The sequence below is a fragment of the Solanum stenotomum genome, chromosome 12, assembly GCF_019186545.1.
Source record: "Solanum stenotomum isolate F172 chromosome 12, ASM1918654v1, whole genome shotgun sequence".
Taxonomy (NCBI): Eukaryota; Viridiplantae; Streptophyta; class Magnoliopsida; order Solanales; family Solanaceae; genus Solanum; species Solanum stenotomum.
In genome coordinates, this window is record NC_064293.1 from 46,621,114 (window position 1) to 46,636,441 (window position 15,328).

Here is a 15,328-nt window from a genome sequence, read left to right on the forward strand (position 1 = left end):
TATCAGTAATTTTTGACTCACTATATATTAGTAATTCCCTAATTACCGGGCACGCGTGAACGTTGGCTCTGTTGCTTTAATGGTTTTTTCTTCTGTTTTTTGTCTTTTCGGCATTCTTTTTCCTCTTTTGCTTTAATGTTGGGGTGTCAAAAATATTGGTAACTCACCCAGATTTTATGGGTTGGGCTTAAGATCAATTTCAATCCATCTTAAAAGAATTTTCAATTGTACCTAATTTAATCAGACTTTTTATTTGCATTATTGTAGTGTAATGTATGTTTCCGTATTGAAAATATAAATTACTATTTATAATATATATGTTCTGCAAAATTCATATTATGATTATTATTAAATTAGGTTTGTGAGACTTTTGTCATTCTGATTTTATGGGTTGGGCTTAAGATCAATTTCAATCCATCTTAAAAGAATTTTCAATTGTACCTAATTTAATCAGACTTTTTATTTGCATGATTGTAGTGTAATGTATGTTCCCGTATTGAAAATACAAATTACTATTTATAATATATATGTTCTGCAAAATTCATATTATGATTATTATTAAATTAGGTTTGTGAGACTTTTGTCATTCTTTAACACCCCACCTCACGCCCAGTGCTTAGCATCTGGTGCATTTTGATTTTGGGGGCTCCAACATCGGGTGAGACAGGCCCTGCTCTGATACCATATTAAATTAGGTTTTATGCCTAACTCACACCCCAAAAGTTAGCTCAAAGGGAAGAGGATTGCCCAAGCCTTACAAGGAGTCTACCCATCTCATTAACCACCGATGTGGGAATTTTGTCATTCTTTAACAATTATAAAAGATAAATAACAATATGTGAAAAATATTGAATTAAACGGAACAAATTGAGCGGGTCTTGATCCAACTCGATTTTTAGCCCATTTGAATCCCACATACTTGAACCCAAATAATTTTGAGCGGATCATAACTCAACTCAATTTCTATTTTAACTCATTTTAATATCTTCAATTTTAATCCAACTCCCTCATTTGACACCCCTACTTTAATGTTTCGAAAGGATTGATCAGAATCCTTCTTCTCCAATTGTATATACACTGCTCATAATAAATGGGGTTATAATCTCAAAAGTAAGGTAAAATTTTATGGACACCAGTTGTCTGTATCCAAATGATATTACTTTATCGTGGTTAAGTAAACAAAATTAGAAGGTAAAATATACATAATTAGTTATTATTTAATAATAAAAATGTAAGCTAATATATGTGTTGTGTATTCATTGGGATAGTGAAAATACTTTTTTGCCCAAAAACAAAATAAACTACCTGCAATAAAAGACTAAAATATAATTAATGATTGAATTATGTTTACATTGCAAGTTAAATTCTTGGCCCACGTTACGGACCAATGTGGAATATCAAATTTGAAGTCTAAACTAACTTATTAGAATATCATAAAAGTTTGTTGAACAAACAACAGATATTAATGATTTTACTTCAACAAATTAAAAATAAATAGTGAATTTTGCACATTGATGCTGAAAGCAAAGTTGATTTCCTTTTATGTGACCTTTGTTTTGTCATACTAGACTTAAAAAATAGGACTTTCTACCTCTTCGTGAAATTATACATATTTGAAAAAATTACTAAAATACATGTCTTATATTTCCTTATTTCTAATATTTCCTTCTATTTCTAAAAACCTCTTAAATTCCTTATTTCTCTCCTAATTCTAAATTATTTTATAATGTATCCGAGCTAGTTTTTAATGTATTCGGGCTAATTTTTAATGTATCCGAACTACATATTGTGTATCCGGATTATTTTATAATGTATCCAAGCTAGTTTTTAATGTATCCGAGCTACATATTATGTCTCCGATTTGTTTTACTTTTTCAGGGATTAATGTAATTACAAACTAAATAGGGATAGATTGTAATTTCATATTAAAACTATGTGATTCCTAAAATTTATACTAAATATTTTCTTTTATTTTAATTTTTTTTATTTTGACTCGTTTTTATTTTTTTTAAATAGTAGATTGAAATTAAAAATACATAGAATATATCAAAATATTCTTTAATATAGTGATTTTAAACATATTATATATAAAGTTAGAATCAATTTATTTTAAAAAGTAGATTTTAAAACATAATATCAATAATAGAAAGTACAACAAATAAGTTAAATCTAATTTGGACTATTCAAATAACTTTTGATCAAACCCTTCTTCCAAAAGTATGAAACTTCTTCACTTGAAAACCAATTTGTAGTTTGTGGAATAAGAAATCGTTGAACTCCTCATTAGGTTGGAGTTGTTTATGGTAAATGGTAATGAATATGAGTACATATTAATTATCCAAATTATCTTCTTATTTATTCTCCTTGTTGCATCAATTATTATTGACCCCAAAAAAGATATTATTATTTACATAATTAAACAATTCTCACTATCTCCTTCATTCCAAATCTACTATGCATAATTTAGAATATATAAGAAAAAACGATGTGGTAATGAGTATGTAGCACGACATCTCTAATTACAAAACATTTGGCAAAAAATATATTGTAAAATCAATCCTCTCTAAAATAGAGAAATTATTTTTTCATGACGAGGGGAATATTTAGCGAGAAGAATTTAAAAAGTAAATAAAAGTTGTATTTACAAATATTTAATCAATAAAATCTTTGTTTCATAAAAAACACAAAAAATAGCTCGAGTCAATGCAAAGAGTTCAGATGGGCGATGGCACCCCTTTTATTTGTTGTCACTTCGCTGGACGCGCTGTCCACCATGATTAAAAAAAAGGAAATTGAAATGCAAACGCTTCTTCAAAGAACAATATAATTACAAAGCATATGAATATCTCAAAAGATCTCACCCAAAAAAATAATACTTCCTCATTTTCATTTTATGTGGCATTTTCAGATTTTGAGATTTAAACAAGTTTATTTTTTATCATAAATTATTCGTATATTTTTTAAATATTTTGAATTGTCAATTATTGCAACTTAAAGTACTTTTTATGTATTTTATAATATATAAATTTCATTTCAAAATTTTTTAAAAAGTTTCGCACAAATTTTCGATTAAACTTATATAATTTGACTCTCAAAAAATTAAAAAGTGTTACTACGTGAATTGAAACAGATGAGCAATAATACTAATGATGCAGCAAACTTGGCAGTTGCACCAGAATTCAGCCATATTGTTAGTAGTAGTAGTATATAATATGTCAAGTTACAACTAGGCAACCATAGGGTCCAGCTAATGTTTTAGGGTTGGCTCCCTAAAGGCCTACTTTTTCTTGCATCAAAAGGTTAAATCAAATATATGTTGTTAGAATCTATAAAGAGAGTTTTTGTATTTGTCTTCTTCAATAGGAGGCAACATATTTGCACGCAATGGCACAACTTTCTACAAAGGGTGTCATCTAACGTTTTCTTTTTTTTGGTTTTCACGTTGGAGCCCAACTAAATTTGGATTCGCGCCGAAAAGTCTCACGTTGGGGGTAAAACGCTCTCTAACAAAGGTGATTCCGTATGGTGTTACTTTGACAATAACATTCACTAAATTTCTTTTTTTTGTTTGATAATCATGTGCACGAACACTAGAACAGATAAAGAAGAAATTACGAACAAATTTGGTGTCACTAAATCACGAATGCTAAATTTCTTTTTTATTTTGTTTGATAATACTTGGCCGATACAGGTTGGTTAAAATTCTATACTACTGTTTGCACGAACAAACTGGTGTTAGTGTAACTAGTGAATCAGCCTACTTGGTTCCACAGGTGTTCGTTCAAGTGGCATTTCGCTTAGTGGATAAGGGTCAATTGCTAGTATCTCGAGTTCAAGATATGTAACAGAAACAGAATATAGAAGCAACAAAATTCTACTTGGCAACTCCATTGATCATTGTGCATATTTATTCATGTAAAAGAACAGTGTAAAATATGAACTTTGTGACATTGCTTATTAAACACATTGGTATGAAGTTTACAAATGGAAATGTTCAACTCATCAAGAATATCATAATTAGTGAACTTCTCAAGTTTAATGCTGATCATTTTCTGCTATGAATCCACCACAAAAGATTTGAGAGTGAATTTCCATCATCATGACTGCTTAGGTCCCTCACTTTGTTTAGAGCTTGCTTCTGCTTATAAATTGCTTCCAAGGCATAAACAAATCCTTTCCATCCTTCTTCAGATCTGTTTTTGGGTACGCTAGTGAGTGCCCATTTCACAAGCTCCTTCACATAATCAACATCAGAAAACACAACCTCAGTGATTGGCAATATTGGTAGAACTTGAATTCCCAGCCTAATGTCTTTCCTCTCAGCTGGGGCAAACCAGAGAATGCTGTCTCTTTTTCTAGACCACAAAATACCAACAACCTTATTATTCTTGACAAATCTTGGTGCATATATTTCGTTGTCTCCTTTTACATGCCACCAAGTCTGTGCTGACTGAATTTCGAAGGCTGCAAGAGTTGAGCCAACCGAAACAAGATCAGCATCTCCATATGCAGATCCCATCAATGCTGCTGAATAATATGCATTAATTGCTTCACTTGTGCTCTCTTGATTTCTCCCAAATGGAAATTCAGTCAGCCCTGCAGCCCAAGAATGTAGCTTCCATAAGTCAAAACACCTAAGACGCGTGTAATGCTGGTTCTCCTTTGGTCCCAAGTTCGTGTAGTCTTCCACTAAAGAATAGGCTTGACTCTTGTACTGCTTTCCCCATGCAGGATCAAATCTTGTAAGCACTGAAATGCCATATATATAGTATCCCAAATGAAAATGATGATCATTGTAAATTCCAAAACCAAAATCACCTGTTGTGTCATTTAACCCATGTTTAGTCACAAGTCCACCCCATTTCTTGTCATAGAAGAAGCCATTGGCACCAAATGTTCCGTTTAACCAAGGCTCTATCATATCCTTCAAGAATTGAACAACTACTGGTGTTATCTTGGGATAAGAAACCTCTTCTGCAATCAATGCCAATCTTGCTGCTCTAGCAACCAATTTCCCGTAAAAGTAAGACGATGTAGCAGATATGTTTGATGCATTCAAAGTCTTAACATCGTTACCAAGAGCACGAATAATTTCAGGGATTGATTTTTTATTCAAACCTTTAATCGAATGCCATGATACTGGGATTGACTCTGCTTCAAGATCCCATGTATCTCCAATTACACCAACAAGCTCACCATCCATGCTACTGTACTTGACATCCTCCAGCACAGTTACTGAAGCATCTGCTTTTGAAAGAAGTCGAAGATGGAGGGGGTGAGCAAGCATTAGCAACTTCCCTGAACCCTTCACATCCCACTTATACTTGAGAGCAAAAGACCCCAAAATGGCACTTCCCGAAACAGGATAAGTCGAGCTACACTTATCAAGTATTTTCTCAAATTGGGAATCAGAATCAGCCAATAGAGCAATCCGAATAACACCTGAGAACCCACCAGACTTAATGGTGGATACATTATCAGTCAAATGAATCGGAGCAGACGCATATAGGATCCAGGTTTGACGATTCCGGAGTCTGATAGTGTACTTAGTAAAAGAACTATCACACGAGAGCTTGCGAATTGGATCAGCGGTTGAGATTGAAATTGAAGTGTTCCCATTGACAGCAAAAGTCAAATAAGGACTACCTCTTACAAGAAAGAATCTAAGGTTACTCGAAGGCAAGTCCAAAGTAACACTAAGATCACTGTATGATGAGATTACATGGCGCTGATTTGGCTTAGGATTCTTGGAAGCAGATATAGTCAAATCAGGGCGAAAAATCTGTTCAATGAAATCAGAGGAAATGTTCTGAGATGGATAAGAAATAGAAATGGAGGAGTTAGCAGAGCGAATAAGATAAGGTTGAATATACTCAGGCTGATCACCATTCTTGAGTACAAAATTTTGAAAAAATGAATTAGTGGGCAAAGGGGTGGATACAAGCTGACTAGAAAAGTAATCTGATGGTTCAGGCAAGACTAAAGATTTTCCTTCAGGGAAGAGAAATTGAGTTTTTGGGTGCAAGGTTAATTCAGCATTATAACCCTGAACCAAAACAGAAAATGCATAAAACAGTAAAAGTGGCACCATTTTCAAGCTGTTTAGGATAGAATACTCACTGTACAGAGGATTTGGAGCACCAGCTCCCATTCAAGATGATTAAATAAGAGATTTTTGGAAGACCCTTTTTAATATTTTGGCTACTTGGTTTAATTTAAAGGGAAGGTGGATTAGGAATGGATAGAAAATCTGAATCTCAAGATTCTATATTGTCTAGTTGACTTTGAATAAGTGAGAAATTCAGAACGTGACATCTTCGTGTTTCATACTTTTTATGAAGTTGTCAATAATAGCTGGCTAGCACAGCTTTAGTTGCTGAAAAGTCCAAGATTTCTGCAAATTTAAGGGGAACGAAAGAGGAGATGAGAGAGACAAAAGGGAAAAGGAATACCGGCTAATTGCTTAATTTCTTGTGTAATTAAAGTTAATTTCTGAATATTAACGTTACACAAGGACAAAACATATTGACCTACTCTCTGGTATTTGACATTAACTAGTGAGAGTCAGATATAATAGAACAAATTATAGTGAACGTTACCAACAGAGATTTGGTAAACATTTGGAGCCGTTGGGTGCTTGACTGCTGAGGTCAATTTACAATAAGTGGTTATATTTTGATTAGCACATCATGATCTAGAGTATAAACAGTGTATACTTTAGGAAAGTGCTTCAAGAAACGGTAAGTTCAAAGTTGCTAGCTGAAACAAACAAAACATCACCCACCCCCTTTATTATTAGAGTATTATAATTATTACTCCCTCCGTTTCTATTTATATGTTAGTATCATTTTAAATTTCATGTGCATTAACAAAATAACTAGCAATCCATGAACATGAATTAATTTATTTTGATTAATGAACATGAATTATTTACTTAATTTTTCTATGTTGATCAAATATATATTTTTAAAAGGCTTATAACTCACAAAAATAAAATAAAAAAAATAGTGTCATTTATGCATTTATTTTATGAAATAACAAATATTAAGAACTATCTATCTTTAGTATTGCAGTATGGACGACATGAAAATGAAGGGAGTATTTTTTTTTCGGTGTGTGTGTTATGGGAGCCAGCTAAAATAAGAGAAGTAACATTTTTTTTTGGGAGGAATGATGAAGGGTTGGGGACCAAAAGGGACATTTACAGGGAAAAAAAAAATCTTTTCCCAATCGTCTCATATTCAACATCTTACTGAAAATATTTGTTTCATATTACTTGATCATTTGTTAAATTAGGATAGAATTAATTATTTTTTTTTCATTTACCCTATAATTAATATGGTCTTTGAAAGTTTAAATAAATTTTGAAGATTTAAGAATTTTTTTTCAAGAGGCTAATTAATATGCACAAAAGAAAAAACAGTAAAGTTGATTAATCTATTAATAGTTTCTTAATCACCGTATAAAACGCACAAACATCATTGCGTAAAGATGCGATTCGCCAAGCTAGAGCAAAGGAAGCCATCTGACTCTTAAATCTTCAAAATAGGAAGTCAAAGACTTTTTTTGGGGGGGTTTAAGGGTTGCTTGCAGTACCCAAGCATCAAAGGCTTATGAGATTTACACCTCCTTAATATAGAACCTAAATAAAGGCTTTCAAGAGCTTCCTTAGAATTTAAGCCTTTTAAAGCGCCACAATTATAGCTATGGTTAGAAAATGCACATTTAATTTGGAACGGAGTGAGTAATTTTCGCTGAATCAATAAAAATATAAAATGGGTGTCATGAAGGGCTGGGAACCAAAGAGATTTCACCGGAAAAATAACTCCTTTTTTTTTTATCAAGCACTGGAAAAATAACTTACTCGTACGTAATGTTAGGGCTAAATCAAACAATATAAAATGGCGTCTTGGTTTAGAGATGCATTATGACTTTAATTTGTAACTTTTAAGGTTATTCGTAAATACCGAAAACATGTTACTATATTTTCCGGATTTATTAATCACAGATATCCAATGTAATCTACAAAATAAAGTTTTAAAAAAATAAAATATGTACAGATTTTATTCCCATCTTGAAGATAAATGGGTGATTTCTAATTAATCCTCGAGTAAATATATATTTTAAAAGTAGAACAAAAATACAAGGCTTCATTGACGGTCAAGTCTGTCACCATCATGCGGGCTGCGGTCAATGTGCTTGAATCATCGCATCACATCATTTATATATTATTTTATATCTAAAGTTAGTTATTTCATATTCTATCTGGTATAAAATAATATATAGATTTTCTTATAATTTATACTTTTTTCGTCTCATTTTATATGAGGTACTTTGTCTCGGCACGAAGTTTAAAAAAGAAAGGAAGACTTTAAAAACTTGTGGTCCAAAATGAATGATAGAAATTTGTGTGACTGTAAATCATATCATTAAGGGTAAAATATATATTTTATAGTTAGGTTGTTACTTTATATAGAAATGTGTTATTCTTTTTGAGACTGACTAAAAAGAAAAGTGAGTCATATAAATTGAGACAGATGGAGTATATGAATTAGTTAAGCAGATTTCTTATTTATCAACTAAAGATTGTATTAGTTTTATACATAAATAACTTTATTTTCTATTTACCTACAAAACATGCAAGTAGTTATACATAAATTAATACATGAGTCCCATTTTATATGAGGTACTTTGACTCGGTACGAAGTTTAAAAAAGAAATGAAGACTTTTAAAACTTGTGGTCCAAAATGAATGATAAAAATTTGTGTGGCTGTAAATCATTTCATTAAGGGTAAAATATATATTTTATAGTTAGATTGTTACTTTATATAGAAATGTGTTATTCTTTTTTAGACTGACTAAAAAGGAAAGTGAGTCATATAAATTGAGACAGAGAGAGTATATGAATTAGTTAAGCAGATTTCTTATTTATCAACTAAAGATCGTATTAATTTTTTTACATAAATAGCTTTATTTTCTATTTACCTACAAAACATCACGTAGTTATACATAAATTAATACATGAATAAAAAGACCTTTAGCGGCATCAAAAGTCGCCACAAAAGCTCAAAATATCGCCACCAAAAGAGCCCTTAATAGAATAAGCAGAGAAAATAAAGAAAAATTAAAAATTATTTAGTGGAATACTTTTGTTGCTACAACTACTATTTCCATTTCCAATCTAAAAATGTAACTTTTTCCTAGAAAAGAAGAGAATTTTGACATTGGATTTAAGTGAGAATAATTTTTGGTGGAACAAGTTTGGAAGTGTTTTAAGTTGCAGCAAATAGTCACGAACGATCTTTATATGCAAAATGGCTCTCTTTGACAGGGTTCTAATTGATGCATTTCTAAAATTTATCAAACTAGCTTGCAACTTCCAATTTTTGTCAAGTATCTACTCATGAAGAATCAAACTACAAAATTGTAACCTTTCTGCCTGGTAAAAGCAGGCTAGCTTAATCACGCTATAATAACTACAAGACCTCATGGATGATCAAAGATTGATTACATTTTCAAGTCAGACCTCATGGATGAAATACGTACTAATGTGTTGAGAAAGCCGATGAGAAGGCTTGCTTTGAATGTATGCTGCATCATATATGCAACATCAACACAGTGGTACTAGATTATCATTCGACATGGTTAGAAAGTTCATGCTGTAGAAACCAAATCATTAGGTCTACCTTGAGGAAGGCAAGTCAGATTACTAATTAAAATAAACACGTCAAAGACGGATGTTACCATAGATAATTCACTCACATTCAGAACTGGATAAGGTGCCATCTACTGGTAAAAAAAAAACTACTGTAAAGGAAATGGTGCTATTAGAAGCATCTAATAATAAACAGTTTAAACTGAAAACACATTCAACAGTTACACTGTTTATAAGCAATGACACAGTATGTAACCTTAGGCCCTTATAGTAGAATATGTACCTGAAATGGTTGACTCAGTTTTTCACTTGAGTTGTCAGATATCCAATGCATGAATATACTCACCTAGCTCCTTCACATCTTTGTATCCCTCTTTACTGATGACTCTTAACCTCATTCCATTTTAAACAGCCGAGACCAGATACTGTCAGTACTCCCTCAAACATACTAGTGGAAGTAAGACTGCAACACAGCCTACTCATTTCCTTTCATGTTTTTGGACACCATTTTCAACGATGCTGAAATGTTCCTTTGCCTCTAACCTCTTACTTGCCTTAAATGTATAAGAACATTATATAATGAAAGTGGCAATTGTTTCACTTTCAAAATTCCCACCAACAGAATATTTGAGTTAAAAAGAAAAAGGGAAACACAAAGAAGGAACAGACAAAACCCCAACAATTCCCAGATTTCAAGACAAATTTAGAGTAACAGCTTCCTGCTAGTTGAAAATCTGAAAAGGGGTCAAAGAATATAGCAACCATGGAGGCAGGCATACATGTCCAAAAAACAAGAATAGAGATCGAAGAAGAAGGATTTTCAAGCAGCAGCACACAGAAAGATTTCAGCTTGGAATTTTCAGATCACCAGAAGATCAATCAGTTTTCATTTGCAAACAAGTGTTTCTATTTTTCCAGTGCTATAAGAGATTTGGTTGGTGATATTACATCTCCACTCATAACAAGCAGAACTACACTAACTATTTAATGTATATCTCACCAGAAATCCAAATCAAGCATTTATGTCTACGAACATTAGCGTCCTTCACCTCATGTGATTTGATAATTTCACATCTAATATTAGTAATGTCTGAAATCAACCTCAGATACACAAAGATCAACACAGTAACAATATTCACGGATTCACCTACTCAATTTGGAAATTACAGGTACCACCGATGATCAACTTAGCAAATTATTTGTACACTGCATTATTTTTGTTTTTCATTCTAAGGAACCAAAATTTTGGCAAAGTTGGACTTTTATTCATAACAACTCAAGATCTGGTGGAAAATTACAGCAATCATATCACAGAGCATTGCGCTGCAAAATAGCGCTCCAAATTTATATAGAGAAAGAGAGAAGACAAATACCAAATCACCAAACTAAATATCCTTTTTTTGTTCCCATCAGATCATATTGAGAACACTCAAATGTAACACACCGTAAAAGAATCAATGAGAGTAGTGTCTGAACCAGCAAAACTTGCTTCCTCTATCAGATTTCCCCACTTCATCATCTCTAGAATGAATCCACCATAGAAGATTTGAAAGAGAATTTCCATCATCAAACCCAGTTAAGCTCCTAGTTTTGTTCAAAGCACCCACTTTATCATATATTGCTTCCAAAGTATACACAAACCCTTTCCAACCTTCTCCAACCCCTTCCCTTGCCAGAGCTGGCAGTGTCCATTCGACCAACTGCTTCACAAACTGCACGTCTGAAAACAGAAGTTCAGTAATGGGCAATATTGGTAAGACCTGAATTCCAAGTCTACACTCTTTCCATTCAGGTGGAGCAAACCAAAGGCCGCTATCCCTTTTGTTAGACCATAAAACACCCACCACCCTGTTGTTTTTTGTGAATTCTTCCCCATATAAAGTGCTTCCCTCTTTCACATGCCACCAAGTCTGTGCAGAATGAATCTCTAAAGCTGAAAGGGTCGATCCAATGGCAACAAGATGGGTATCCCCATAGGCCAAACCCATTAAAGCTGCTGAATAGTATGCATTAACTGCTTCACTTGTACTCTCCTGGTTTCGTCCATCAGCAAACTCTGTCAATCCCCCAGCCCAAGAGTGCAGCTTCCACAAGTCAAAACACCTCAACCGGGCATACTTTGAATTTGATCGCCTGCTTAAATTCATAAAATCCGCCATAAGTGCATAAGCTTGTGGCTTATACTTCCTCCCCCAGATGGGATCTATCTTGGCTAGCACTGCAATTGCATAAAGGAAATGACCAATATGAAAATGGTGATCATTATAGACCCCAAAACCAAAGTCAGCTCCCGAATACAACGCCCCTTGCTTAGTCACAATTCCACCCCATTTTGATTCATAAAAGAAACCATTTGCTTGAAAAGTCCCCTCCAACCATGGTTCAACTGTATCCTTCAAGAATTTGCGGATTGCCGGGATAACATCAAGGTGACAAACCTCTTCAGCAATCAATGCCAGCCTTGCTGCTCTTGCAATCAATTTTCCAAAAAAATAAGATGATGTTGTAGATATTCCCTTTGAATCCAAGGCAGCAACATCCTTATTCAACGAATCAATTATTTCTAAACATGCCTCCTCCTTAACACCTTTAATGGAATGCCATGTTACAGAAACAGGGTCACTCTTCAATATCCATGAGTCTCCAACAACACCAACAAGCTCACCATCAATACTATTGTACTTAAAACCCTCCAAGACAGTTACCGAGCTATCCGCAGCAGAAAGGAGCTGAAGATGGAGGGGATGAGCCAGCATAAGCAAGTCACCCCATCCCTTCTTTTCCCACTTGTACTCCACGCAAAATGGCTGCTTGAAAACCGCATTACCACTTGTAGGATAACAAGAACTGAAACGATCAAGAACTGCTTCACTTGTTTGATCAGAATTTGGCAAACAAGCAATCCTAATAATACCCGAAAACACACCAGACGTGATAGACGATACATCATTACTCAAATCAATTGGGGATGAAGCATACAAAACCCAAGTTTGCCCATTGTTGAGCTTGATAGTATATTTAGTACGATTACCATTGGGGGAACATTGAAGAATGGCGTGAATTGTGGAAATCGATATCGCTACATTTTCAATAACACTACACGTAATAAATGGGGAACCTTTAACAAGAAAGAACCTAAGATTGCTAGAGGGAAGGTCTAATGTGACACTAAGATCATCAAAGGATGAAATTACATGGGGTGCATTTGGATTGGGATTATTCAACGCTCTGATGGTCAGATCAGCAATAAAAGTCTGGTAAATAAAAGCCGGATTGTGGAACTGAGATGGGTAACAAAGAGTGAGGGATGAAAGCGACGATTTGACGATATATGGGTGTATGAATTCAGGTTGATCACCATTCTTGAGTACGAAATTTTGGAAGAAAGAATTAGTGGGCAAAGGGTTCGAGAGGAGATGAGGAGCAAAAAAGGCAGATGGGTCAGGTAGAACAGTTGATTGGGTACCAGGGAAGATGAAAGGCTGTGAGGATAATGCCATGGCAAAGGATTGTGAGGAAGATGAAGTTGGCTGTGGAGGGATTTTATAGGGTTTGTTAGGTTTTTCAACACCATGATTGATAAGATATCGAAAGCTTAAGCGCGTCAATTTGATCTGAAAAATAATCAATACACAAATTATTAATTGCGTCAACTGCATATTTTATTTGTGTTGAAATGTCAATTTTGGAGAAGTAGTTGAGAAACATACATACCTGTTCGAATAGCCGCCAGCAAAGAGGAAAGAAATGGAAATTTGACTTAGCTTGCTATAATGCTGGAGCTGAAAGAAAGGGAAGAGTTTGATTGCAAGTAAAGATGAGTATAGTAGTTAATAGATATCTGTAGGTCTAAGTTAACCATTTGGGAAGGGATTAAATTAAATTGGATAATTTAGGAAGCAAGAATCAGATATCAGTGTTTTATTATAGATTGGCTAAATTATTTTTACATGTTACTGAAAAAAGTCCTACGTAATAATTTATTATACATAGTAAACGTGTAATTAATTTATTTCAATCTACATTTAATAGTACTGTATTGGAAACTATAGATTTTGCAAGGTTTTTTTGGTTTTTCAAAAATTAGAGTTTTGATAAAGTTCGAATAGTACACTGCATGAGGGAATTTTCATTCTACTCAGAATTCAAATTTGAGACCTCTAGTTAAGAGTAGTGGTATAAATTTTGTAGTTCATTTGTCACGATGATAGCAAAGTGAGGATGTGAGACAGGCATCTGGTAGAGTTAGTGTGGAAACAATGGAGGGGGGAATTTCTGAAGGAATTGGAAATCCACCGATCAAGACACACACTAATTTTCTCAAATCAACAAAACACCTGTCCCGCTGACTGCTTATTGGACGTTGATTAAGGACCAGCCTTGGGTTGGGCTGAAAATTTAGCCCATAACGAATGGACCAACTTGGCCTTTTATCCACCCAATTGGTTTGACAACAAAATAGGTAATCAAGTTTTTAAACAAGGATAAATTAGCTAACTAATCAAAAATTTCAACATAATTATTAAAAACATCTATACTTTAAAATAATTATTAAAAATGTCAAAATTTTAGTAAATAAAATATATCCTAATATAATTCATCTACCTTCCTTTTATTTCTCAAATTGGACCCACTTTTTTACTCAATTAAGTGTGAAAGAAAAAATATAAAAGACTCCATTATCCATTTTTCTCTCTTTAAATTTTCTACCGAAATTCTATCATATCTTTCTTTCTCTCTCTCATGATTTCCTCAACTAACTTAAATCTTGCATTCTTAAAATCAAATTCCTCTATTTTTCTGAGAAATCTCAAAAATCATTCAAAAGATTTTCAACTTTGTTGAAGTGGATTCGACTGATTTGCGATTTTTTCCGTTAAGAAAGAAAAAATTTAAATAATCGATTGGGATTTCGAAGTGAATTCGACTAATTTCGTTGAACTTCGAGATTGTCGATGAAATATAAAAATGTTTAGGTATTTATTAGGGAAAATTGTATATAATAGCAAATTATTAATTCAAATTAAATGCTATAAATATAGTTTGATTTAATTGTACCTCATAACAAACTGTTGCTATTTCACCTCTCTCCTAGTGAATCTCGCTCGCCACTCTCGTTCTCTCCCTCGCCTCTCTCATTTTTTATACAAACGCAAGTGTATAAAGTGCGTTTGTGTTTGTATAAAGCGAGAGAAAATTGTATATATACATATATTTTCGTTCCCCTCTCACACCTCTCCCAAATCTCGCTGTCCACTCTCCCAGAGCTTGCTCTCTCACTCGCTTCTCTCACTTTATACAAAAAACGCAAATTGTATAAAATGTGTTTGTGTTTGTATAAAGCGAGAGAAAATTGTTTATATACATATATTTTCGTTCCCCTCTCTCCCCTCTCCCAGATCTCGCTCGCCACTCTTCCAGATCTCGCTCTCTCACTTTATACAAAAACGCAAATGTATAAAATGCGTGAAAATTGTATATATACATGTATTTTCATTCCCCTCTCTCCCCTCTCCCAGATCTCGCTCGCTCACTCGCCTCTCTCATTTTATACAATTGATCTTTTTGTATATGTATATCAAAGCAAATTACAACTATTTTCTTTTGTATATGTATAGCGAAATATACATATTTATGTTTGCTATGGAGCGCAATTATGCAAAATTTGCTAT

At 33.5% G+C, this 15,328-nt stretch overlaps 2 protein-coding genes across 2 annotated transcripts; both read right to left on the reverse strand.

Moving 5' to 3' along the window:
• Nucleotides 1–3,873: 3,873 nt before the first annotated feature.
• On the reverse strand, nt 3,874–6,410 carry LOC125848996 (probable endo-1,3(4)-beta-glucanase ARB_01444). Its single transcript, XM_049528968.1, has one exon. It carries the CDS (start codon nt 6,149–6,151, stop codon nt 4,046–4,048), a length of 2,106 nt encoding a protein of 701 aa, XP_049384925.1. The 5' UTR covers nt 6,152–6,410; the 3' UTR covers nt 3,874–4,045.
• Nucleotides 6,411–11,068: 4,658 nt separating this feature from the next.
• LOC125847870 (probable endo-1,3(4)-beta-glucanase ARB_01444) lies at nt 11,069–13,232 on the reverse strand. Its single transcript, XM_049527585.1, has one exon. It carries the CDS (start codon nt 13,154–13,156, stop codon nt 11,111–11,113), a length of 2,046 nt encoding a protein of 681 aa, XP_049383542.1. The 5' UTR covers nt 13,157–13,232; the 3' UTR covers nt 11,069–11,110.
• Nucleotides 13,233–15,328: the final 2,096 nt, after the last annotated feature.